A 26108-nucleotide genomic window follows, 5' to 3' on the forward strand; every position below is an offset into this window, starting at 1 on the left:
TCTGCTCCTGAAGTGCTTCATTAACTTCTTGTGCATTTTATAAATGACTCTAGCTAGCTATCCCTTGCTTGCCTTTTAGGTGCAGCAGCTTGTAGTAATAAAATGTGGTTTGATTTAGGAGGTCGATATCTTTCCTCACTGATGTGGTTTCTATTCCTGGCTCTTCTGATTTGCTGTTTGACTTTATACTTAACTTGCCTGTGCCTCATTTTCCTCATCTGTAAAATTGGGGTATTTCCCCACACCCATCTTTATAACATTATTTTAAGATCATTGAATGGAAGGAGTTAAGCAGCTAGCTCGGGCCTCGTGCTTTTTGTGCAGGATGTTGGTATTTGGAGTTTATGGTGCAGGACAAATGGGATTGATGTGAGAGTATGATACATTTTTAGGAAAAAAAAAACTTTTTGCATGGAAAACACAGGGCTTGTGAGCTTTAAGCCATTGTGACAGATAGCGCCCACTCAAGCAAAGAGTGGCTTTTATGGTACAACTCAAGTATGCAGTTGCAGGTCTCTTATGTATGATGTTTTGCAGACGTATGAGACAAAGTCCTTTTATGTACTGACTATGGTGCTAATGGGTCCTCTTCCAACATGTGTCATGCAGCCTGGAAAGCCTGGTTTGGGCACAGGGTTTAGCCCTTGCCCTTGTACATGGCCACGGGGGGCTGGAATTGAACCTCAGGTCTTTAGCACCAGCTCCTGCTGCTCCCGGAGCCCTAGGCCTGTGAGGTTTTTTGTAGTCAGGGGCGCAACAACGAGGGCAGCCCCTGTCTAGGCAGGGCTAAGCCCCTACTACACCCCCACCTTATTCCTCTGACAGACCGCGGCCCCTTTAAGAGGCTACTCCCTTTTCTTCTCTTCCCCCCCCGCTCTCATAACAGACATGATTTCACTTCCTGTCCCAATGCCTATACCAAGATGGCCGCCTCCCACGACTTCCGGCCGCTGCCCTGCCCTTTCCTTTCCCTCCCACTTGTCCCCGGAACGGCCAGTAAAGTTTGTCGAGAGGCAAGAGACGCCAGAGCGGATATCGGCGGTTCCCTGAGAAGACCCGAATGCGGAGGAGCCGTCTGGTTGGCTGTTGAGAGCGAGGCGGGCGGGCCGGCCTGCCCGCCCTAGGCCAGACTAGAGCTCATTCAGAGGGGGCGTGGCCCGTAGCCCAGACCGAGGCTGAGGGAAGCCCAGCCACCCGGAAGTGGAGCTGGCTCTGGGCTGCTGGCGCCGCGCCGCACCCCCCCCCTTGGACTGAGGGGACCCGCGGCGCATCGAGGTGCAGGTCAGGCCCTGCTCGCGGCGGGGGGCCTCGGGGCGCCCGGGGAGGGTCGCTGAGCAGACCCCGGCCCCGCCCATCTCTGGGCTGTGGGAGGTGTGAGACCCCCTCGCCCTGTCCCCACTGCCCAGGAGATGGGACCGGCCACCTTGCGACGGGCGGGGTCTTTGCTGAACCTCAGAGCCCCTGCCCCCCGAATCGTGCTGACAGCTGACTTGCAGGGGACGGGGGCGTGGCCCCACCGGGGGGCAAGGGTGTGGCGAGCCTGAGAGCGGCTGGGCCCCCAAACAGGGCTGCCACCAAAAAACAACACGGGGGTAGCCTGGCTGATCCATAGTCGCCCACACTGGCCGGCAGGCGGTGTGCTGAGCACCCTTTCAGGTTTCCCAGGGCGGCTGCCTCAAAAAAGGGGTGATCCTGGGACAACCAGGACAGATAGCTACTCTGCCCCCAAAACGTGGGTGCTTGTCCTGAAGGCTGTCCCTGTCCTGCGTCTTATGCCTGTGGTGAGCAAGCTATGTCTTATTGGGCTACCTTAACACCACGCTCTGTGTTAGTGGTGGCTTGCTGAATGGCTCCAGAGTTGTAGTTAACATACTACCTTCCCCTCCACTTATGTACTGGCAAGTATACAGGTGCTTGCTGCTGTAAAGGCATATTCGTCTATACAAGGGAATGGGCTTCTAGTGAACTGAAACTCCCTTTATAGCAAAGTTGGATGAAAGCCCTGAACGATCAGAGAGTTGCAAGGTGCAGATTGGAATTTGACCGCCAGGGCAGATATGTGGGAGAAATGATTTCACTATAAACCTGGTTCTGCAGACGCTGAGCAGGGGCGGGAGTCCAACTCTGCTTCTGAACAGTGGTTTCCCTTGTTCTTGTGTGATGGAGCTCAGTATTCTGCAGCCTTAGGTCATGAAAGTGGATTCCACTGTCTTATGTTTATAAGATGAATAGAGTATAAGATGTTTATTAAAGGTCAAATCCTACAGCCCTTGTTTAGGAAAAATTCCTGTTGAGTTCACCAGGCATAATGGCAGAGTGAGGATGAAGAACTGCAGGATCTGAGGCCTTCAAAAGGGGCTCTTACATGAAAGTAAACCTGGAAATGATACTTCTTTTGCCTGTAGCCATTCACATCACCAGGTCCCTGTTGTCTCTGATCAAGACCTTTCCCCTTGTTTAGTGAGAGGATGCAAGAAATCATAATGCAGTGATGGTTGGTAGCAGTCATGTGGCTGAGGGATTTACAGGATGTTACAGTTCCAGCACTGTGATTTCACCGAAGACTTAACCCAAAAACTCTCTAGTTCCCAGTAGGTGATTCTTGGAAACTCTCTGCTTTTAGGAGTTCAGGTGGCTAGCAACCGTCGGGTAGCAGAGAGGGCAGTCTCCATCAACAGGGCGGTGACACAGGTAAGGATTCTTGTGTGAAAGCGTTCCATTCTGTGGGGCTTCCTGAACCCTTTGCAGTGCTTTCTGCCTGCAGCCTGCCTCAGGCTCCTGAAATTGTCATTGAGAACCAAAAAGGAGGTGGATGGTCACTCTGGAACGTGTTTGAAGGGGCCCTGAAGGGAGGAGAGGGTGGAATCTGGCATTGCTAGGGGGAAGAGGGTGTTTGCAGGAGTCAGGTGGGATCAGGAGCAGGGTGGGTTGGATGGGGTACTGTGCTTTCTGGTTGTTAGAAGGAGATTCTGCGGATTCTTGCTGTTATTTAGGTATCCTATATTCTGTGGCAGCGATTGCCATGGAATCAGAACACTCTATGAGAATGTATCACTTACCCATAGTTAAGGTGACCAGACAGCAAATGTGAAAAATGAGGACGAGGGTAAGGGGTAATAGGAGCCTGTATAAGAAAAAGACCCAAATATCAGGACTGTCCCTATAAAATCGGGACATCTGGTCACCCTACCTGTAGCAGACACGCCATAATCTAGTTTCTTACAGTGAGTGTGGGTAGGCGACTGATTCTTCCTCAGTTGTCATGAGACATGATTGTTTACAGGGAAATGCTAGTTTAATGAGGTGTCTTGCAAAACACCCAGTGGTGGACACTGGTGAGAGTCAGGCTCAGTCTGATCTCCCCTGAAAGCTTGAATCTGGGTAATTGGGGCTCAGGTAATCCCGAATGAATTTCTGCCCCCAAATAAAAAATGCATATATCTGAAAAGCCAAGCGCTGAAGAGAGCTTGGCTGCTCCTAGGGTTCCTCCGGTAGGATTGCTCAGCCCACACACTATATCCCCTTTCCTAGGAAAGCCGCTCCCACCTCCGTTGTGTCCCAGTGAGGATATGTCCCTGATAAATTTGGATATAGAGAATATGCTGGGATAATGTCTATTTCCATACATTATGTTCATTTTCTCTCTAGCCTGTTGGCCCTCATGCCTGACCACACGGATGTCAGCCTCCTTCCGGAGGAGCGAGTCAGGAGGCTGATCCAGATGGGGAGCTCCGTGGAGGTGAATGAGGATGTTCCGCCACGGCGGTATTACCGCTCTGGGCTCGAAATCATCCGTATGGCAACGATTTATTCTGAGGAAGGCAACATTGAGCGCGCCTTCATACTGTACAACAAGTATATCACGTAAGGACTCTTTTGCCTTTCATGGGGATAACTTGGGGCTGTTGTGTTGTCTTGGATGTCATGCACCATACGTTACAAGCCAGGAGAGACTAGGAGTCAGGAGAGTTGGGGTCTGTTCCAGGCTCTGCTGCTTGCTCCCTGTGTGACCTTGGGCAAGTCACATCCCTGCTCTGTGCCTCAGTTTCCCTGTCTATAAAATGGAGATGACTCTTATACGCCTCTTCACAATGAATGAAAAGCACTACATAGATGTCAAGTATTGCTACCATTGAATGGCTAGACCAAGGGGTCAGCTTTAAAGTCCCAACATCCTCCAAACCATCCAGGCCAGAAACATTCGCTCTACCATGGGGAAGCTTAAGTTAACCCTTAAAGAACTGAACAAGTATATGGTCGCTTTCTCTCTCATCCTCTTTGCCACTCCCAGCTGCTTCCTCCTCTTCACGCAATGCCAGGCCCCTATCTCTGATAAGACCCCCTTACCCTAGAGCAGTTCTCTCCTGCTGCCATGCCCAGCTTAATGCTCTTCTCATCCTCCTTGGGTGTGCGTTCTCATCTGACCTGGCATTTACTGGCCAATGAGTAGAAACCAGCAACAGATCTTGTGGTCTGGGTTTTGGGACAGGGTTGGATGTTGGGGCTTCATTTGTTGGACTGCAGGGTGAATAGCACTCAGAATCTTAACTTGCCTCTTCTCTCTGACTGCTGGCATAGCTCTCCCTGGTGCACCAGCACAACCTTAGCTGTGTTGGGAGCCAAGATGTATTGCTGACCCAGGCAAACTGGGAAATGCCCTCTCCTCATCACTCAATCACTAAATGTTCTGCTGCTGAGGCCCCTGCCCAGCTGGTACTGTCAGCCTTTGCTCCTCCTGCTGCCAGCTGACTGCAGCATTTTGTAAAGGTCTGGGAGTAGGGGCCTTTCCCAGTCTGTTCGGAAACAGTCCACTCATGGCGAACAGTCAGTTTACCACTTCCTGGGGTTTGCTTTTGTTGGCAAAGAGATTAACAATCAAAATTTGAATCAAGCAACTTCCCTAGCTTACCTGCAGCTCCAGTTCCTCCTTCAGGACTGCTCAGCACGCCTGCAAGATCCCTTCTCCCCTATGTTGAGGTGGGCATCGTGAGTCCTCTGCCTCAGTGAACCCATTTCTCCCTTTCAACGCCTGCTAATAAGGCAGAGCATATCTGGCAAAGGCTGTGAGCCTGTTACAAGATTAATATGTAAAATGCTCCCTTTAAAGTCACAGGTTAGACTTATTCATAGATTCTAGGACTGGAAGGGACCTCAAGAGGTCATCGAGTCCAGTCCCCTACCCTCATGGCAGGGCCAAATACTGTCTAGACCATCCCTGATAGACATTTATCTAACCTACTCTTAAATATCTCCAGAGATGGAGATTCCACAACCTCCCTAAACAATTTATTCCAGTGTTTTAACTATCCTGACAGTTAGGAACTTTTTCCTAATGTCCAACCTAAACCTCCCTTGCTGCAGTTTAAGCCCATTGCTTCTTGTTCACTTTAGCCTCTAAGGATAGAACAAGTTTTCTTCTTCCTCCTCCTTCTGACACCCTTTTAGATACCTGAAAACTGTTATCATGTCCGCTCTCAGTCTTCTCTTTTCCAAACTAAACAAACCCAGTTCTTTCAGCCTTCCTTCATAGGTCATGTTCTCTGGACCTTTAATCATTCTTGTTGCTCTTCTCTGGACCCTCTCCAATTTCTCCACATCTTTTTTGAAATGCGGTGCCCAGAACTGGACACAATACTCCAGCTGAGGCCTGACCAGCGCAGAGTAGAGCGGAAGAGTGACTTCTCGTGTCTTGCTCACAACACACCTGTTAATGCATCCCAGAATCATGTTTGCTTTTTTTTTTTTTTTTCTCAACAGCATCACACTGTTGACTCCTGTTTAGCTTGTGGTCCACTATAACCTCTAGATTTCTTTCTCCCATACTCCTTCCTAGACAGTCTTTCCATTTTCTATGTGTGAAACTGATTGTTCCTTCCTAAGTGGAGCACTTTGTATTTGTCTGTGTTAATCTGTTTACCTCAGACCATTTCTCCAGTTGGTCCAGATCATTTTGAATTATGACCCTGTCCTCCAAAGCAGTTGCAATCCCTCCCAGTTTGGTATCTGCAAACTTAATAAGCATACTTTCTATGCCAATATCTAAGTTGTTGATGAAGATATTGAACAGAGCTGGTCCCAAAACAGACCCCTGCAGAACCCCACTTGTTATACCTTTCCAGAAGGATTGGGAACCATTAATAACTACTCTCTGAGTACGGGTATCCAGCCAGTTATGCACCCACCTTATAGTAGCCCCATCTAAATTGTATTTGCCTAGTTTATTGATAAGAATATCATGCGAGACTGGATCAAATGCCTTACTAAAGTCTAGGTCTACCACATCCACCGCTTCTCCCTTATCCACAAGACTCATTATCTTGTCAAAGAAAGCTATCAGATTGGTTTGACACGATTTGTTCTTTACAAATCCATGTTGGCTATTCGCTGTCACCTGAGCACCTTTCAAGTGTTTGCAGATGATTTCTTTAATTACTTGCTCCATTATCTTCCCTGGCTCAGAAGTTAAACTAACTGATCTGTAGTTTCCTGGGTTGTTTTTATTTCCCTTTTTGTAGATGGGCACTATATTTGCCCTTTTCCAGTCTTCTGGAATCTCTCCAATCTCCCATGATTTTTCAAAGATAATAGCTGAGGCTCAGATACCTCCTCTATTAACTCTTTGAGTATTCTAGGATGCATTTCATCAGGCCCTGGTGACTTGCAGACATCTAACTTTTCTAAGTGATTTTTAACTTGTTCTTTTTTTATTTTCTCTTCTAAACCTACCCCCTTCCCATTAGCATTCACTGTGTTAGGCATTCCTACAGACTTCTCGGTGAAGACTGAAACAAAGAAGTCATTAAGTATCTCTGCCATTTCCAAGTCTCCTGTTACTATATCTCCTTCCTCACTGAGCAGTGGGCCTACCCTGTCCTTTATCTTCCTCTTGCTTCTACTATATTGATAAAAAGTCTTCTTGTTTCCCTTTATTCCCATAGCTAATTTGACCTCATTTTGTGCCTTTACCTTTCTAATCTTGCCCCTGCATTCCTGTGCTGTTTGCCTGTATTCATCCTTTGTAATATGTCCTAGTTTCCATTTTTTATGAGACTCCTTTTTATTTTTTAGATCATGCAAGATCTCGTGGTTAAGCCAAGGTGGTCTTTTGCCACATTTTCTATCTTTCCTACCCAGTGGAATAGCTTGCCTTTGGGCCCTTAGCAGTGTCCCTTTGAAAAACTGCCAACTCTCCTCAGTTGTTTTTCCCCTCAGTCCTGATTCCCATGGGACCTTGCCTATCAACTCTCCGAGCTTACCAAAATCCGCCTTCCTGAAATCCATTGTCTCTATTTTGCTTACTCCCTTCTACCCTTCCTTGATTATGCCTTTTGACCTATAAAGACTGTCCTCTGCACCGCAGCTGTATGGTGTGAAGCCCAACAGTGTCTCCTCAGGGTGGTCTTTGCAACCCTGTTTTGATTCTGATGCATTGTGATCCTTATTCTCTGCTCTGAATTGGCAGAGACTCTTCCTTGTCACCAGCTCCTCTCTTGCTGCCCGGCTGTACATAGGGGCAATGGTCATATCTCTAAAGAGTGTCGTGCCATGGAGGTTTCCAAATGTAACTATGTTGGGTGATTGCTTTGCCCAGCACTGAAATGCACCCACCCCTGGGGTGAAACCTGACAACTGCTTAGCCCCAGGCTGTGAATAATACCTTCTGGGAGTGCCTGGGATTTTTACTAAGGATCAGAGGCTCATTTGAAAGGCTGCTCTGAGGACACTGGTTCAGTATGGGAGTGTGTTAAGTGCTTGATCCTGAGAGGCCATTATTGATGCCCACCCATCTTCGTGGGTGCTCAGCACCGTCTGGAACCTAGCTGTGAACTGCCCTCACCTACTCCCGCAGATCTGTGGCTTCGTCTTCGAGATCTCCCATCTAATTGCTAACCCAGCCAGGCCCTGCTTAGCTTTTGCGTTCTGTCAGGCTGGGATCTCAAGCTGTAAAAGGTTGAACTGCGTAGGCTGCTCTCTCTTTAATGCAGTAATGTTGGGATTTTCACAGATGCCTGAGTCCCAATGACCATCACACTCCCTTAGGCTCATTTGCAAACTCCAGCTTCAATTTATTTTATGCACTTTATGCACTTTCCCTGAATCTAATCAGAAACTTAAAAATAGAGGGCCCGCTCCCCAAAGTATGATGGTTACCCACAATGCCATTCAGTGTCCTGCTGGCACTTGCTTTTCCAGGGCGTCTGTACAGTTTTCCTCACCCGACCTTGTTAAATTCAATACATTTTTCTCTGATTAGCTTGGACTCCAGCCTCTCTTCCCCCCTGCCACTTCCTGGGCTTTTATGGACATTGCTCTGGCTCTGTGGGAGGCTGGTAAGTGTAAAACCAAGTGGAATCTTTCCAGCTCCTTTCCTCGCACGCTGCTGCGTAAACCTCCTTTAGGTAAACAAATGTTCTAATCGCTTCTCCATGATAATGGTAACAGATGGTGGTGAGTTCCCTCTCCAGGAGCCGTGGCATGTACGTTTCCCTGGAACCTATGTGGTCTGGGCCGGGAGACCTGCATCCCGGCACTTTGCTGGTAAATTGAAATTAGCCTTTCTTTCTACCTAGATTTGATTTACTCGGCAGGATACTTTATTTAGTTCCCCTGGTGCAGAATTGGTGTTACCTACTTCGGCGCTAATCTGAAATGGCTCCATTGACTTCAGTGGAGTTACTCTGGACTTGTGTCACTGTAAAGGAGGCCCAAATCTAGCCCTCTGCATTTGCTCCTCTGTCATCTAATCCAGCAGACAAAGGCAGAACGAGTGGAGGCTGAAGCTAGATGCATTCAAACTAACAATAAGGTGCACGTTTGTAATGGTCAGAGTAATTAGCCACTGGAACAATGTACCTAGTTGTGGTGGATTTGCCATCGCTCAGAGGTTTAGGACAAGACTGTGAAAAGATCTGTTCTAGCCGAAGCAGGCATTGTGGGCTTGATGGAACAGTCACAAGGTGACATTCTCTGGCCTGTGCAATGCACAGAGTAAAGGATCATAATGGTCCCTTCTGGCCTTGTACCCTATGAATCTTCCCTGCTCGCCCCTTTCCAACTATAGGGCCAGACTCCCCTATTCCATCAGTTTAATGCCAAAGGCATGTCAGTTATCGTTACCCTGAATTGGCGTGGTTGGGCGATCAAGAGTTTGTCCTGTAACAAACGGGGTGTGAGTGGGTGTGGCTACGTGATGTAGCCAGGTACCACACAGCAGTGTGTTATGCATTAGCTGGACTTGATTTCTCTAATTACACAAGTACATCTCTGGCCCCAAAGTGCCCTCAGCCCTTCTTAGGCAGCTGGACGAAGTTCGCTTCAGCGTATGTGATGCCTCCGGTGGGGCACACAGCCGTGACGCTCCCTGCAGCTGGGGATGTGTTTGTGGGAAAGCAGCATGGGCTGACATCCTGGGTCCCCGCAAGTCCCTGGCTGCCTTTGGCAAGAGCAGAGTTTTTCTACCTTGTTAGGGAACTGCCCCAGCACAGAGCAGTCTCAAGATCAGGCACTTCAAGCCACTTCCCCTCTCCACAGCCAGGGATCAGGGCTGTAAACAGCCTGACCATGAAATATCCAATATTTTCAGGGCTACTTTGTTCCCTTAGCGGGCATGGCACACTGCCTTGGGGGTGGGGTGCGCAGACTTGCTGTCTTGCATGCTTTCCCCAAGCATTGGGCTGTAACGAGATCTCCTGCAGCATTGAGTCTGTTACTTCCTCCAACAGATCTGCAGCATCCAGCCTTCTCCCAGGTCTGGTTTTGCATGGTGGGGAGGAATCCCTCATCCCACTGAGCTTAAATAGAATTGAGGGGGAGGGGCTTGTGATTGGCTCTGCACAGAAGTGGGTTTCAGCTGTAGGAGCTTTAACTTTTGATTGTCCTAACTTGGATTTTTAATTGTGTGTAACTCGTGCTAACACAGTGGGGCTATTTATCTGCCCCCAGTGGCTGGATGATAGGCTGCTGCTGCTGTGGCTAGGCTAATAGGCCGGGTTTGGGAGCTCAGGCAGTGGTGGCTCATACTTTTATTTCCAGAGTTCATCTAGCCCCTAGAGGGAGACAGCCAATGCTAACAGGTGCAGCTCTGTGTTCGTGTCTGATACAGAGTCTTGCAGTTAGAATCCACAAGTTCTATGGAGCATTAAGGCCCTGATCCTACATTGGGATCCATGCATTAGCTTCAGAGGAGCTTTGCCTGGCATAGATCTGCTCTGTTGGATCCAGATAAGGGCGTGCTCCCACCTTGTCACTGCGTCTGGTGCACCCAGCCCAGCTAGCTGGAGGGGCATGGGGCTGACTGGGCCCCCTGATCTCAAGCAGAGTTGTCTCTTCCTTGGTACATTCAGTTCTTGGCCTCTCTGCTGAGACTGCCAATGCAAGAAGCCAATTGGGGAGTGACTTATGTTCTAGGGGAACCTGCCGGCTGGCTGATGGACTGAGGTTACCAGTTCAACACAAGCCAGTGAAAAGCCATAAGATGATCAGGAATTTTGAGTCCTGGTTGGCCTGACTTGGATTCTCGCTGGCGAGTGGGAGGGAGAGGAAGCCTTCTGTGTCCCATTGCAATGCCTCTGGACCTATTGCTCCAGATTTGTGCATCTGCAAAGGTCACCCAGGAGCCAAGTGATGGTGTCACCCTTTTGAGGCAAAGTGGTTATTGAAAGCTGATCCCGCAGCACTCGCCCACCCATGCTTGTAGCCCCATCAGGTACGCCTACGCAGCAAAAAGCACCCCCCCCGCAGTAGTGAGTCTCAGAGCCCGTCTCTCCAGACTCAGGCTTACGCTGCAGCACTGAAAGTAGCTGTGTAGATGTTCCTGGGTGGCTGGACCTTGGGGTCTGGGTTTCAGAGCCCGCGCTGTAACGTCTACATGGTTAGTTTTAGCACTGAAGTGCAAGCCTCTGCAGACCAACGCTGTGAGACTCGCTGGCCACAGGTATTTCTGCGAGGCAGAGGTGCCCTTTAACCCCACAAGTAAGGAGTTACTTCTGTGTCTAAAGGGTACATAAACAGAGACTTGTAACACACGAGTGAGTTTATTTCATCTCTCTGTTCTCCGACCTGATTGATTTCATGGTACCTGGGTTTTCTCTCTTTCCTTAATGATCATGTCGGTTCTGCCACGTGGCTTTTCCTCATCTGCGGAATCCCCCTTTGGAGCATGTGCTGAAACCCAGCCTTCTCTTCACAACCCAGATGTGCAGCTCCTGTTCCTGCCCCATCTGAATGACTCTCCTTCCTCTCCAGCGTCAAAAGTGGTTTGCAATGATCCAAGGTCGCGTTGCCTGCTTCGCAGCTGTGTGCAGGGAGCAGCAGGCCAGCCAGGAACGCCAATGGGTGTGAGGAATGTTTTTCATGCTATTTAATAGGCTCCTGGCCGATTGGGCCATTCTTGCTCCGGTCTTTGGGGACTGGTGTATGCACTCACCATAGAGGTAAGGAGCAGTCTAGGCTCTGGAAAGCCTGGGCCGTTCTCAAGGGACTGCAGCTCTAATTCAGCTTAGGTTTAGCGCACACATACGCTCTCCAATATAAACTCCATTGGTCATAGACTCCGAGGATTAGAAGGAACCATAAGGGTCAGGTAGTTTAACCCCCTGCCAAGATGCAGGATTTGTTGTCTAAACCATTCAGCCTCCTTTGGAATACTCCAGTGAAGAAGTTACCGCAACCTCCCTAGGCAGTCTGTTCCATTGTCTTCCTGTTCTTAGTTAGGAAGTTTTTTTCCTGAGGTTTAATCTAAATCTGCTGTGCTATAGTTTGAACCTGTCGCCTCTTGTCCTGCCTTGTGTGGCAAGAGAACAACTTTTCTCCATCTTTTCTACGGCAGCCTTTCAAGTGTCTGAAGACCTCTCTCTCATCCCCCCTTAATCTCCTCCTTTCCAAACTAAACATTGTTCCCTCGGCTTTTGCTTGCACTCCATCCCTTTGCTCATCCTTGTGATCACCGTGCCAGCTCTAACTCTTACTGGGTCAGGTATGGTCTGATTGTTTCCTTGTACCACTCTTCCTTGGGCTACTGCTTAGTCCTTTCTGTCCCTCTTCCCTCCACTGGGTATCTGCCAGTCACTATTGCTGCTCCTAGCTGGTTAGCTGGGAGGGTGGCTGAAAGTCCAGTTCAGACACTGGAGCAGATGCCACGCCGTGAGATGGTGACACAGCCAAAAGTGCCTTGTAGCAGATACATCATAGTTGGCATTTATAGCTGCTTAGCCTGAAGTCTAGACATGTGAGTAAGTACCTTGCTGGAGCAGGACTGTCATGAATAGTCCTCTGGATCCTTTGACTATTTTTGGCTCCAGTTTTAACTTCCATATAGCGCTTCTCCTCTACGTGCTGTGTAAGCATTAATATGCCCTGTGAGTAGATGCTCTTCTCCCACTGGGATAAGAGAGAAGGTCCTCTCATGAGCCAGTAACTAGTTAAAAGATAGGCAATAAAGAGTAGGAATAAATGGTCGGGTTCCACAATGGAGAGAGGTAAATAGCAGGGTCCCTCTAGGCATTAGGGGACTGGGACCAGTGCTGTTCAATATATTCATAAATGATCTGGAAAGGAAGTGAGGTGGCAAAGTTTGCAAATGATACAAAATTACTCAGGATAGTTTCAGACCAAATCTGACTGCAAGGAGCTACAAAGGGATTGAACAAAACTGGGTGACTGGGTAACAAAATGGCAGATGAAATTCAGTATTGATAAATGCAAAGTAATGTGCATTGGAAAACATAATCCCAACTACGCATACTCAGCGATGGGGTCTAAATTGACTGTTACGACTCAAGAAAGAGATCTTGGAGAACTATCCATGATGACTCCGAAAACATCTGCTCTGTGTGCAGTGCTAGTCAAAAATGCTAACAGTGTTAGGAAGCGTTAGGAAAAGGATCGATAATAAGACACAAAATATTTAATGCTGATATATAAATCCATGGTACGTACACCTCTGCATCCAGTTCTGGTTACCCCATCTCCAAAAATGGGAAAGGTAAAGAAAAGAGCAACAGAAATAATTAGCGGGATGGAAAAGGTTCCATATGAGGAGAAATTAAAAAGACGGAGATTGTTCAGCTTGAAAAAGAGATGACAAGAGAAGGTTGGGGGGAAATATGATTGAGGTCTATAAAATCATGACTAGTGTGGAGAAAGTAAATGGGGGGGTGTTATTTACTCCTCCACATAACACAAGAACCAGGTGTCACTGAATGAAATCAATAGGCAGCAGGTTTAAAACTAGTACTTCACACAACACACAGTCAACCTGTGGGACTCCTTGCCAGGGCATGTCATGAAGGCCAAAAGTACAACTGGGTTCAAAAAAGAATAAGAGAGGTTCATCCATGGCTATTAGCCAAGATGGTCAGGGATACAATCCCTTGCTATGGGTGTCCTAAGCCTCTGACTGCTAGAAGCTTGGACTGGACAGCAGGGGATGCATCAGTCAATAATTTATCCTGTTCTGTTCATTCCCTCTGTCTTTTCCTTGTTCTCAACTCACTTTTATTTAAGTCATGTGAACAAGGGAAATTAGCTGATTCCCCAGCTGCTACGTAAATGGTTTCATTTCCCGTCTGCAGGCCCTGAGTTAGCGAGATTCTGAGGTATGTGAGTAACCTTGCTGACTTTAATGGAACAACTGTCATGCTTCAACTGTTGTGCTTAGGTATCGCACTGAATTGGGGCCATCATGAATAGTCTGCCATATTCTGGGTCTATTCAATTTTACTCCAGTGTGAATTTGTTCTAATGGCACTTGTTGTTGTTACCCATTATCATAATTTAATGGAAATTGTTACTGTGGAATGACTAGGAGTGTTTGTACATCATCAGGAACAGTGGGGTCCTGGTCCGTGACTGGAACTCCTGGACACTTCGGTATTATACATAATTAAGTGTTCCAGGTGCTGTGCAAAGACCGTCTCCATCCCGAAGAGCCTGGGAGGAAGTTAATCTTTGGAAGTTGCTATTGATGAGGAACGCACAAGCACAGCATAGTAGTGGACATAAGCATTGGGCACTGCAAGTGAGAATGCAGAGCACATCAGTGCTGGGGTGCAAGCAACCCAGCTTTTAGAACGACTGTTGTCTTCCATCTCTTCTTGCGTCTTGCAGCCGCCGTTTGGAAATGCAATCTTTCTGCTCTGCGTTTGCAGGCTGTTTCTAGAGAAGCTGCCAAAGCATCGCGATTACAAAACTGCCGTCCTCCCTGAGAAGAAAGACACGGTGAAGGTAAGTTGTTGCAGCTCGCAATGGTGTTACCAAGAGTCTCTTTCTCGCTCAATAATTTCTATTACACAACATTCAAATAATAGATGTTGGTGCTAGAAAAGGACCTGGTGTGTCGTGTGGTCTGTCATCCTGCCATTGCTGGGTTGTTCTCTATTGGAGCTGGTCAGGAAAATGGGGAGGGGGTTCCTGTGGAAAATTATTGTTCTTTTGGTCAAAAACTTGAATATAGAAAAGCCAAAAACTGAAATTTCAATTTGGAAATGCTGCCGCGGTGCCTCATGGTGGTTCATGTTCCTCTCCCTTCTGTTCTCTATCAGCCAGGCTTCCAGCCCTGTTCCTATTGCTAAACTGTCTGTGGTATTGTCCTATCTACTACTCGCTCTCTGAAGTAATGGGGTTTCCACCCTGTCCCATGGGAGATCATTCCCAGTTGGGCTGGTCTTGTTAGAAAGCATCTTTCCCTAATATTCAGCCTATGTCTTCCAGTGTTTTGGTCCTTGGATTGCTATCGTCTCCTCTCTTGGGTATTCATTGGCCCAAACTCTCACGTCAGTATGTGAAATGCACCATTCGCACAGGCATGTCAGGCCAACCTACATGTTCACCTCCCTATCCTGCATGTGGGCATTGGGGGTGTTGTGGACACAGGCTTCAGAACAGCCAAGCTTGGCTCGCTGAGTCTTGAGCACGGATGCTCCAAAGGTTTGGCTCTGGGGTGGAGGGGAAGGGGCGGCTGAGTTGGTTGTCATTGCCTGCTGCCCCTGTTGAATTCAGAGCACTTAGCACCTCTCAAAATAGCGCCCCAAGTGACAAGTCTCCGTGATGGCCAGGGATTAGGACACGGGACTTTCTGAGTGCCAGTCTTGTGCTCAGGTTGTGGCGCATCTGGGTAGAGCCCCTCTAATTGTGAGCCTGCTCCCCCCCACCACCTTGTGCAGCTCTTCAGGGCTGCAGATGTGCACATCTGGGTAGATGCGTGAGCACATCGCTGCTCTCGCAGTGCCCATTGGTGCCAGGCAACATGGAACACTATCTCCCTGCCCAGCAGCCAGGGAGGAGGTGGGAAATGAGGACCTTACGCCCTTGATACGTCAGTATGTGATCAGTGTGTCCCACTGGTGCCGCATGCGGATGCACCAGCAGGATGCTGCGGTACCATTTATTTGTTTCTCTCTGAGTTGAGTGATCCTTTCTCTGACTCCTGCTTCTCTGCTGTAGCCGTCCGTATCCTAGCCCCCTGCCCGTTTGTGGCTTAACCCCTCCTAATACCTCTAACTGCAGTAAGTATGGGAGCTGAGTTTACTTTGTCTCGGTGCTGTGGCCTTGATGACCCTAGATTCCCATCTGGTCTTGCTGTCCTGACATCGTACTTATTCCCTCTCCCTCCAGAAACTCAAAGAAGTTGCATTTCCCAGAGCTGAGGAGTTGAAGAAGGAGCTGCTAAAGCGATACACCAAAGAGTATGTGGAATACAGTGAGCGAAAGGTGAGTAATGGTGCGAGGTGAAACATCAGCGTCACAAATAAAACCTGCAGCTGCAAAGGAAACTGATATCCAGGGTCTTTGAATCTGCAAACTGGGTAGCTGGATTCTGCAATGTAGCATTGCAGCCTCGTATTGCACAGTGCTGGGAGCAACTTCCTGAGCGTGTCGCTGCTTCCTTGTCCCACACGGGTCTCCTGCTTCTTCCCAAATCACCTTTGTGCTTTCCTCCCTGCGTAAGGGCCAGGCAGGGATGAAAGACTCCCAGTGTGAGTCCATAAAGCCAGTCACCTTCTCGTCCTGCAGGTCGTTCCTCAAACCTCCCCTCTGCTGTGATGCAGACAGAAAACTGCCAGCTGAGGACAGGTGGCACGACATGACAGCTATTAAGAATTGCACGCATCCTATTTTTGTTACCCTGTCTGTTCCACCCTGGCCTCCTTGTTAGTCTGATCCGCAGACTCAGACCTAAACCACTCAGTTAAGACATGCTCCAGACAATGGGGGTCCGAACAAGCTTGGAGCTGTATGTGGGAGCCCGTTGGGGTTCATGGGCCAAAGCTGCAGTGGTCTTCCACTTGTTTAACATGTGAGCTGGTTGGTTGCCCCTTCCTGTGTGGGGATATGTTTCGGCAGGTCACGTCAAAGGGAAGCTCATCTGCAGAGGATTCCTGCTGGGGAAGGGATAGTCTAAGGGATTGAGAATGCCTAGGCTTGTTCCCTGCACAGTTAACCCGTTTGTACCACAAGACCCATTGACATCCTGTCTGTTGTCCCTACACGTTTCCCATTGCAGAAGAAGGAGGAGGAGGAGTTTGCACGTAATCTGGCTCTGCAACAGCAGCTGGAGGAGGAGAGGCAAAGGGTAGCCCAGATGAAGCAGCAACAGGCAGAGCAGGAGCAATTTAATGCCTTCGAGGAGCTGATCCGGCGCAAGGAGCTGGAGAAAGAGCGTCTGAGAATCCTGCAGGAATTTGGGAAGCCAGAGCTAGGTCCTGAGTCTCAGGGGGGACCCCTGATACCAGGCGTGGAAAAGCCCCCAACTGACTTAAGCCCAAAGCTTCCTGCATCTCCTGTACCACCTGCAAGCCCAGCGGCAGGAACAGTGCTGCCAAAACTGCCTGTCGTGGACAGATCTCTGAAACCTGGAGCTTTGGGGAGTCCGGAAAACAGTTAGTACCTTTTGGCATTAACCCCTGTTAGTGACACTGGTTCCTGAACCCAGGCTGGACACTAATAGAGATGCCACGGATAGTGTCAGTCTCAAGTGTCCTATGCGAAAACGCGCACACATAACATATTAGAAACCCTTCAGCTTTACTTCTAGTCCTCCTCATCCCTGCAGGGAGAGAGGCTTCCACCCTAACTGTGTGGGTGATGAGTGCTTGCGCTGACCGAGAGTGTGTCGCTGGAGTATCCGGAAATAGCTCCTTCCCCTTTAAGAGGAGTAGGCATTTGAACCTGAAGGTTGCTGAGCATTCTGGTCCTGATCTAACCCAGTTCTTCAGTAGGACTGTTCTGCTTGAAGCTAAGCACGTGCTTACATGCCTTGCAGAATGGGGGTCAGTTTTCAGCTTCTTGCAGGCTTCAGTCCCTAGTCCGATTCAGATCCAGGGCTGGATTCTCCTCTTACATACGTACCGGAGTGACTAATCAGAGATCAAAATTTGGAGCTAAGTCTGTGCCGTTTGATTGTCTCCCTCTGGCCTTTCCCTCCACCTGTGCCCTAAAAATCTCAATACCCATCTGAAAGCATTTCTGGTCTCTAAAGGGGATGCTGTCAAGACTGGGGAGAGGGGGAATATTCATGAGCCTGTTTTTGACCACTTACAAGAGAGCAAACTGGGAGGAACTTCACTGAAATCAATGGAGTCCCGCTTGTGTGAGACCTCTCCTGATGCACATTGCAGCAAACCTTGCCTTGTATTCACATCTACCCTTCCTGTCTTCACAGACGTAATGACAGAGGGGCTTCGCCGTGTCGTCATCCCCAAGGGGCTCTGCCATAAGTTCCTCCAGGTAGCGGATGCTAACACTGCCCGGGGCGTGGAGACATGTGGAATCCTCTGTGGGAAACTGGTAAGGTGACATTCTTGATAAAGCCAGTCAATATCTTTGCCTTCGGTTACCCTTTGGCCCCTTTATCTCCTAAAAAAAACCTTTGTTGCGATGTCCTGCATTGACTCTGACTCTGTGGGATCCTACATTGCCTTTAAATTGTCATTGCATGTGACCTTAAGTTGGCCCTGTTGACTCTTTAAAGACCCGAACAGTGCAGGCCGTGGCTTTATGTTCATTCCACCTTCACGAGCCTTGTCTTGATGGGTATTTGTGCTCCGCTGCTCGCCTTCCGCAGTTGCATCGTGGGCCCCGATCCTGCGATCAGATCCACGCAGAATGGGACTGCATGCTGACAGGTGTACCTGAAATCGACGGGGGGTCCATCTGCTGGGCTCTGATTGCAGGATTGGGCACCTTGTTTGGTTGGCAATTGGGTCCCTCCTTTGAAGCTCTGTTGGATGTTTAAACCCTGTCCACCTTGATAGCCGTCGTTCCCCAGGGCTAAACATCTACCGGCTTCTTTCCCCTAAAAGGCTTCCTAATCATGGGCAGCTTCTCCCCCCCCCCCTCCCCCCCCGGTGATAAATTCTTTCTCTCGAAGTGCTGTGTAAGAGTGAAGTATTTAATCATTATTAATCATTGGCAGCTCGGGGTGGTTTGTTTAATTATTTATAATATGAGAGCACCCAGGAGCCCCAGACATGGCCCAGGACCCCACTGTGCTAGGTGCTTTACAAACACCGACCAAAACGATGGTGCCTGGCCCAAGGGGCTTACAATCAAAGTAGTGAAATGGGCAGTTTTCCAGTGGGGACTCAGACCCACCCAGTACGTCACTGAGCTGCTGTCAGAGGGTAGTAACATCCAGTCATGACTCCTGTGGGTTAGAGTCAAATTGCTAACCTCATCATTACAGGATTTCCTGGGGACCTAGTTGTGGCAGGGACTTCTTGGGTCATTGGGTCCAGCCCTTTGTTGAGCCCATTTCAGCATCCGGTTCATGACTTCGGCCAGCTTAATGTAGAAGTGTTCTGTTGGTATATGCTTTTTTTAAAATAATATACATCCCAAAGCTTTCTGGTCGTCTAGCATCCTGTGGTAAAAGGACACCTTGGCCTTGTGTAGTCGATGCAGCTCAGGACTGGGCTCAGGACTGGGGCCTTGTGTAGTCAATGCAGCATGTATAGCCGCACTAAAACTTGCTAATGCTCTGATGCGTTGCTTTGTTCACCATAGACTGCCTTGTGGGATCAGACGATGTCGGGCTGCAAGGGATCTTGAGAGGCTGTCTAGACCAGCCCCTTGCACTGAGGCAGGACCAAGTCAACCTAGACCATCCCTGACAGTGATTTGTCCAATCTGTTTTCCAAAAACTCCAATGATGAGGATTCCACAGCCTCCCTTGGAAGCCTGTTCCAAAGCTTTTAGAGTTAGACAGTTTTTCCTGATATCTAACCTAAATCTCTCTTACTGCAGATTAAGCCCATTACTTCTTGTCCTGCCTTCTGTGGACATGGAGAACAATTGATCACTGTCCTCTTTGTAACCACCCTCTCCCTGCTATCTTCCAGCTGAGGAACGAGTTCACGATAACGCATGTCATTGTACCCAAACAACATGGAGGCCCTGATTATTGCAACACGGAGAACGAGGAGGAGCTCTTCCTGATTCAGGATCAGGACAGCCTCATCACTCTGGGCTGGATCCATGTAAGTGCTTCTCTGAGCCTGCAGGCCCAACCTTAAACTCCTAGCAAATACCCTGGAAAGCTGGTTTAAGGGGATAGGTAAAGTGTCCTCCATGGGATTTCTTCTTCTGATGCAGCTGGTGCTGGCCACTGCTGGAGGTGAGATCCTGGGCTAGGTAGTCTGATCCAGTGTGGCAAAACCTCTTTGTTAGGTCATTATATTGCAATGATCATTGCGTGCAGAGCTTCCCAAACTGGCTGTGCATAGAAACAAAATCTTGGACAAGTTCTTTCCCTTCTCTGCCCCCCCCGCCCCCCCAGCAAATGCCAGCGCTGCTCTCTGCTCTGATGGAGGTGGCACTTAAGACCAAATCGAAGTTATAGAGCAGTGTTTCTCAAAGTGGGGTCACCGCTTGTTCAGGGAAAGCCCCTGGTGGGCCGGTTTGTTTACCTGCTGCATCCACAGGTCTGGCCAATCACGGCTCCCACTGGCCACAGTTTGCCGCTCCAGGCAAATGGGAGCTGCAGGAAGGGCGCCCAGCATGTCCCTTTGCCCACGCCGCTTCCTGCAGCTCCCATTGGCCTGGGGCAGCAAACCGCCAGTGGGAGCTGCGATTGGCTGGACCTGCGGACACGGGAGGTAAACAAACCGGCCCAGCCTGCCAGGGGCTTTCCCTGAACAAGTGGCGACCCCAGTTGGAGAAACACTGCTCCATAACTTTGGTTTGGTCTCAAGTGCCACCTCCATCAGAGCAGAGAGCAGCGCTGGAGTTTGCTGCAGGGAGTTCCAGTCATCGTTAACCTAGGAAAGCTGGCCTGTTCAATACGGGGGGCTTTGGGAAATGAGGAAGGGTCTTGTGACCCCGTTCTCCCAGCCCCCTGCCCTGGGAGCACTCAGGAGGAAAAGCGTATCACTTACGCAACTTGAGAGCTACACAGACATCTCTGGTATTTTGCCTCAACGGAGCCATTATCCCAGATGCTAACTCCCCTTCTGAAGCTCCAGCTCTGAGCCAGGTGCCTCTGCTTAACCCTCCAGCGGTTCCCTGGGATGGTGCTTTCCTCAGCTTCTCTTCCAGATGCCCCACCACATGGCGAGCCTGCTCCAGATTCTTCTGCTGCCTCCAGAGCTGACCTTGTTCCCAGCCCAGACTCAGCCTTCAGAGTGATGCCAAACGCCAAGCAAAACATTTGGAAACTGCGTTCCGCAGCATGAATGTGGCAGCTGCCTTGCAAACACTGGCAACTGCAAGATACTGGCCAGGTTGTCCCCTTAGGCACTAGCTTCCCCTCTCAAAGAGCCAAGGGACCTGCAGAAAGAGACCTTGCTTTTTCCTGTAGGGGCGGGTGAAGGGTTGTGGGAGATTTGTTCTCATCTGGAGGGATCTAACCCCATTAAATCCATCTGATGCCAATTGATCTTCATTATTTTAGATGTTACAGCTAAGGAGGCCGTGATTTGACACAAAACCAAAGGTCCCGACAGACCCCAGGACCATTTTCATAAGAGTTGTGGGGGTTTAAATCCAGGGTTCTGGCCAAATTCTAACTGACCAATTGCTTTGTGCCACCCTAAAATCCCCAGCAGTGTTGACTGGATTCTAGAATCTTCTTACCTCCTGCCCTGTTTGGTGCGGCTGTACTGTGTTAACAGCTAACGTGTTCCACCTCAGAAGGGGCTGCATTTTGTTAGTGTGTGAAGGGACTCTGGTGTGGGGGTGCATATAATGTATCTTATAACTGTACGTAAGCGTGCTTTGACATGCAAGATTACATCCTTTTCTGTGTCTTTCTCAGTCTAATTTAAAACAAAGAGGGGAATCTTAGTTTGAAATGGCTGTTTGGGGAATGAGAGATGTGTTTCGACTGTCAAATGCAGTAAAGGTTTAGCATGCTACTGCTCTGTTCATCGGTGTCATTGAATAAAAAAAGTGATACTCTTTGTGACCACTTTTTCAGTGGTTGCTGCTGTTTTGGTCGCCTTGATCTCTGAGCCAGGCTTCTTAACTCTTTCCTTTCCTTTGTATGTATCCATGTTTAGACTCACCCTACGCAAACAGCTTTTCTTTCCAGCGTGGATCTGCACACGCACTGCTCTTATCAGATGATGCTGGCTGAGTCCATTGCCATTGTGTGTGCACCCAAATACCAGGAGTAAGTAGGGGAGTGTGTTTGCTTCCCCAGCATGTCATTCCTGGGCAGATGGGATTTTCAAAAGTGGTGTTTATTAGGTGTATTCCGGTAGTGCCTCAAAGCCGCAGGCATGGAGTGGGATCCCGGTGCACTAGGGACTGTACAAAGATGGTCGCGCCTTCCAGAGCTGACAGTCTTGTCAGCTTAGGCCTTGTCCACGCACCCAAGCTCTGCTGGCTTAGCTATCCTGGTGTAGTTAAAATAACACAGCCCTCTGTGTGGATGCAGTTATAGGAATTTTCATATTAGTCTGTCTGCACTAGGTGCTGCTATAACTGTATCAGTCAAATCTCGTGGGGCCCCCAACCCGACAGTTCCACCAGTACAAACCCTGTGTGGCATTTGTACAGCAGGCCTTAGGCGCACGTGTCCCCTGGACTCTTGCTCTAAAGTTGCTTTGACACTTCTGAACAGCTCATCCCAAGCTCTCACTAGAACTAGTTGGAAACTATTGTAGAATCATCGTGTGGACTTGAGGGATTGGCTTGGGGTTAGGGCGCATTATGAGATTCCAGAGATCTAGGTTCCGTTCCCAGTTCTGCTATGCATGTCCTGTTTGACTTGCCCCCCTATGGCTGGCCCTTTGTTCTCCATCTGTAAAACGCAGAGAATTCCTCCTTTGTCTGTGTAGACCATAAGCTCTTTGGGGCAGGGATGGTTCTGTCTCCTGGCAGCACCATTGGGCCCTCTAGGGGTAGGTCTGCACTGCATTTGTAAACCTGGGTCTGTGGGACCCAAGCTTGTGAACTCGGTGTTTCCAAGCCTACTCTTCAGCGTCTACACTGCGCTGTAAACCTGGGCATACAGTTGCTGGACCTGTGTTCTGCAGCCATGCTAAATGCGTCCATACTGCACTAGGCCAACCTTCCGACTTGGGTCTGCGGCTTGAGCTGCGTCCGCACTGCAAAAGGAGGGGTTGGACCTGAATCTCAGCAGCACTCAGGCCCGCAGTGCTTGCTGACCAGAATCAGGGAGGTTGGTGTGGGGGTCGGAGGGGAGGTTGAGTTCCGAGCTGAGTCTGGGTCTACAATGCAATGTAGACGTACCCTTGGTGGCTAGGAGGTGGTGTAAGTGAGGGTTGCATTGTTAAGATGACATCAGAAGGAAAATGAGAAACCAAAACAGGTCTGACCTAAAGGGATTTGCTCTGCTGATCTTTTTAAGAGGTCTGGGTTGTTCAAAGCATCTTATCTTTGTAGAACGGGATTCTTCAAGCTGACAGACCATGGCCTGGAGGAGATCTCTTCCTGTCGGCAGAAGGGCTTTCATCCACACAGCAAAGATCCACCTCTCTTCACCGTAAGTGAAGGGACACTGAGAACTGCAGCTCATTCAGCTTGTTCAATTAATCACCGAAGTCGTAGCTATACTGCAAGGCTGGGTTGTAATCCAGGGAAGGAAGGGGATGTGTGACCACCCCCATGGAAAGTATGAGAGCCTGGTCTGGGGTAATCAGTGTAGGGCTGGGGGGCTGGACTCCTGGGTTCTGTTTCTCACACTGACTTGCACTGTGACCTCTGGCAAGTAGCTTCCTCGCCCTGTGCCTCAGCATCCCCACCTGCAGAATGGGGCTAAATTCCTACTGAGGGCATTGTGAGAGGGGACTTGGAATGTCTTGCTAACGGGGCAGAATCATCATGTTCATTCATGGAACAAATTTATCCGTAGGACTTGTTTCTGTTTCTAAAATTGTCTTGCCCCTCCTCTAATGGAGGTGTCATGATCCAGTGGACAGAGAATAGGACTGGGGGCATCTGGGCTCTACTCTCAGCTCTGCCAACGACTTGCTGTTTGACCTTGGGTGACTCACTTTGCCCTCTCTGTATCTCAGTTCTCCAGCTAGAAAATGAAGGGGCTAATGCGGCCTCAGATTTTATAAATACTTCAGTGTCTACTGATGACTAATGCTTTAAGTGCGAAGTATAACGTATTCCTGGTAGAAGGGATGGTTTAACGGGTAGGATGCTGGATTTGGACTAGAGTGTCCTGGGTTCAGGCCCTGGTTCAGCCACAGACTCCCTGTGGGACCTTGGACAAGTCCCTTAATGTACCCTGTGTCTTAATTCCCGATTTGTACAATGTGGGGGTGTAAGAATAAAATCCACTGACTGAGAGTTGCTCGAGGCCACAGTGAGGGCCATATAAGTAGGGTCAATAGGATATAAGGGAGGAAAATATTTAAATAACCTTCCCATTTCTCCTCTTTCTTTCAGAGCTGCACTCATGTGTCAGTAGCTGAGGGAGACGTGGTGCTGATGGATCTTCGATAAGCCCATTGCCTTAACCTACTTCTTTACCAGAAAAGATCTAACTTGTAGGCCTAGGGAAGCTTTTTCTCCCATAGCAAATGATTCCCACCGTACAGGGTGATTTTCAGTAATGACGGTGAGGTTGGTAATCTCCACTTGGAGCGCACGAGATCTCTGAGGCCTCTATCTGGTCTTGGGAGATGTTGAGATTCCGAGGGGTGAAAGGGAATATTAATGTGGATTTAAAAAAAACAAAAAGCTAACACTATGAGGATTATTTAACTCCCTAATAATCAGTCACTCCACAATCCTTCCAGAAGGACTCATGGCAATAATGGTGCTCCTAAGGCTTGGAATGTGTATTGGGCTGACTGGAGAGCCTTTGAAAGGAAGCTCTTTCCAAACTCGGATCCTCCAAATTTAGCCCATCTTCTTTTTTTGCCCCTCATGTCTGATCCAGAGCCTGTTGAACGGTCATAAGTCTTTCCGTTGACTTCAGTGGGCTGTTGATCGGGACTTTTGTAAAGCTCCAACGGGTCTGAGACCTCACCCATTTCCCCTGTAGAGGGGTCTTCGTGTAAGTTACATCTTCACCCGCATTTGGACCTCCTGTGTGCTGAGAACAATGTGAAATGAGCCATCCTTTCCCCCCTCAAACCAGTGGTTCAGTTACTTTACTTTAGAGTAGTGGAGGGCGGGGGGAAACTGGTGCCAACAGCTCCGCCAATAACGAGCAGCCCTACAATAAATGAGTAGCGTGAGCACAATGGAAGGAATAGATGCTAGACAGGAAACTGGTTTCAGTTGCACAGTTGCCATAAATAGTTGGTGACATTTTTGTCATTTTAAACAGATTTAACGGGGGGGTGGGAGGAGAGAGAAATAGGATTCTTTATTTTATCGTTCCTAAATGGGAAATAACTTGGGTCTTTGTTCTGCTTCTTTAATAGTGCAATATGGATGGAATAGGGTCATTTCTTATGGATTACTCTAACAGCGTAGCAGTAGGAAAGTCCATGTGATAGAACATTGAAGGTGTGTTAACAGCTGGCTGGAGAGAGAGGTGAACTAGTGTTGTCGTGGTTCTAACACTGCGTTCCCTTGATAGGGTAATTCCTGCGGGGGAATGGAAAGTGTTATCTGGTCTAACTGAGCTAGAGGCACTTCACATGGGGCTTTTTAGCAAGGTCCAGCGGATTGGGCATTGGGCTGTGAGTCAGGAGACCAGGGTTCTGTTCCTGGGTTAGCTGCTTCCCTTTTCTAGGTCTGTTTCCCAGTCTATAGAATGGGCATGAAACTGACCTTTTTTCTGTCATGTGCATTGAGATCTACAGATGAAAAGCATCCTGGAAGAACTATGCTTTAATAGCAGCAGTGCAGTTCTCAGGCATTTGGGGCAGGGTATCCCAGAGACTCTCTCTCCACACTGGTCAGGGAAACTGTTAGAACCATGCCAGAATTAACTGTATTCAGAGAGTCCTGGATTTGAACTTCTCACCAGGCCCGAGGTCCAGAATGGGTCGGTCCTCATTCTCTGGGTCAGCCATCCCTGATGATTGGCAAAGTTGGGATCTGAATGCCTCCCTGTTAGTATTCAAGTCCTGTGGTGAAGAATCCTCTATTCATCTCAGTAACCCCTTGCTACTGCTTGACTTCTCCCCTAGGAAGCCAAAGTCATAGAAAGTTTCTCTCTTTGACAAAGTTCACACACCCATGAAATCCTGAGATGATCTGTTTTCGAGAGCCTGTTGTGTAGAATCACTGAATGTTATAGACAAACGTAGTACGTTCATGTCAGATGCCAAACACTGACTCTTTCCTCTCCCCCCTCCCCCCCCCATTGCATCTGTCTGTCTTAGTGTCTGTTAGTCTCGGGAGAAGAAATGGAGATAACCACGTGTTAGAAACTGTCCCACTTTATAATACTCTTCAAACATTCTAACTCTGTGATGTGTTAGATTGTCAATGAGCATTAAATGTTAACGAGCTGGACTTTTGGCTCAGTGTAGAGTGAAAGATTTTAGGCTTTCATTCTGGAGCAGCTGATGGTAGTATATGAGATCCTACATTTGGAGCCGCTATTTATCAACACATGCACAGTTGGCTTTTCGTCTGGAATATAATATGTGCCCTTACTGACCTGTTTTGTTTATAATATTTGGCAAACAAAATTCTTTGGTGTACAGTTTAATACAAATCGATATTATCTTGGA

General features: G+C 48.7%; 1 protein-coding gene across 6 annotated transcripts; it reads left to right on the forward strand.

Annotated features, from left to right (window-relative positions):
• Positions 1-910: 910 nt before the first annotated feature.
• Positions 911-26108, forward strand: STAMBP (STAM binding protein). 6 transcript variants are annotated; one of them, XM_050940126.1, is made up of 11 exons: positions 913-1281; positions 2624-2691; positions 3649-3864; positions 14148-14223; positions 15613-15708; positions 16502-16877; positions 17660-17784; positions 19338-19475; positions 21495-21607; positions 22846-22945; positions 23860-26108. In XM_050940126.1, exons 3-11 carry the CDS (start codon positions 3662-3664, stop codon positions 23914-23916), a joined length of 1284 nt encoding a protein of 427 aa, XP_050796083.1. In that variant the 5' UTR covers positions 913-1281; positions 2624-2691; positions 3649-3661; the 3' UTR covers positions 23917-26108. The 6 variants fall into 6 exon arrangements, 4 of the variants coding, with proteins under 4 accessions (XP_050796086.1, XP_050796083.1, XP_050796085.1 ...); XM_050940128.1 differs by having other exon boundaries at positions 913-1275; XM_050940127.1 differs by lacking the exon at positions 913-1281 and adding an exon at positions 1322-1781.

This window comes from Gopherus flavomarginatus, chromosome 2, assembly GCF_025201925.1.
Source record: "Gopherus flavomarginatus isolate rGopFla2 chromosome 2, rGopFla2.mat.asm, whole genome shotgun sequence".
NCBI classification, from domain to species: Eukaryota; Metazoa; Chordata; order Testudines; family Testudinidae; genus Gopherus; species Gopherus flavomarginatus.

Coding starts and splice junctions, on each gene's coding strand:
- STAMBP (XM_050940126.1), top strand. CDS start 3,662: ATGCCTGACCACACGGATGTCAGCCTCCTTCCGGAGGAGCGAGTCAGG. Junction 16,878..17,659: donor TTTGGGGAGTCCGGAAAACA/GTTAGTACCTTT, acceptor CTGTCTTCACAG/ACGTAATGACAGAGGGGCTT. Junction 17,785..19,337: donor GAATCCTCTGTGGGAAACTG/GTAAGGTGACAT, acceptor GCTATCTTCCAG/CTGAGGAACGAGTTCACGAT.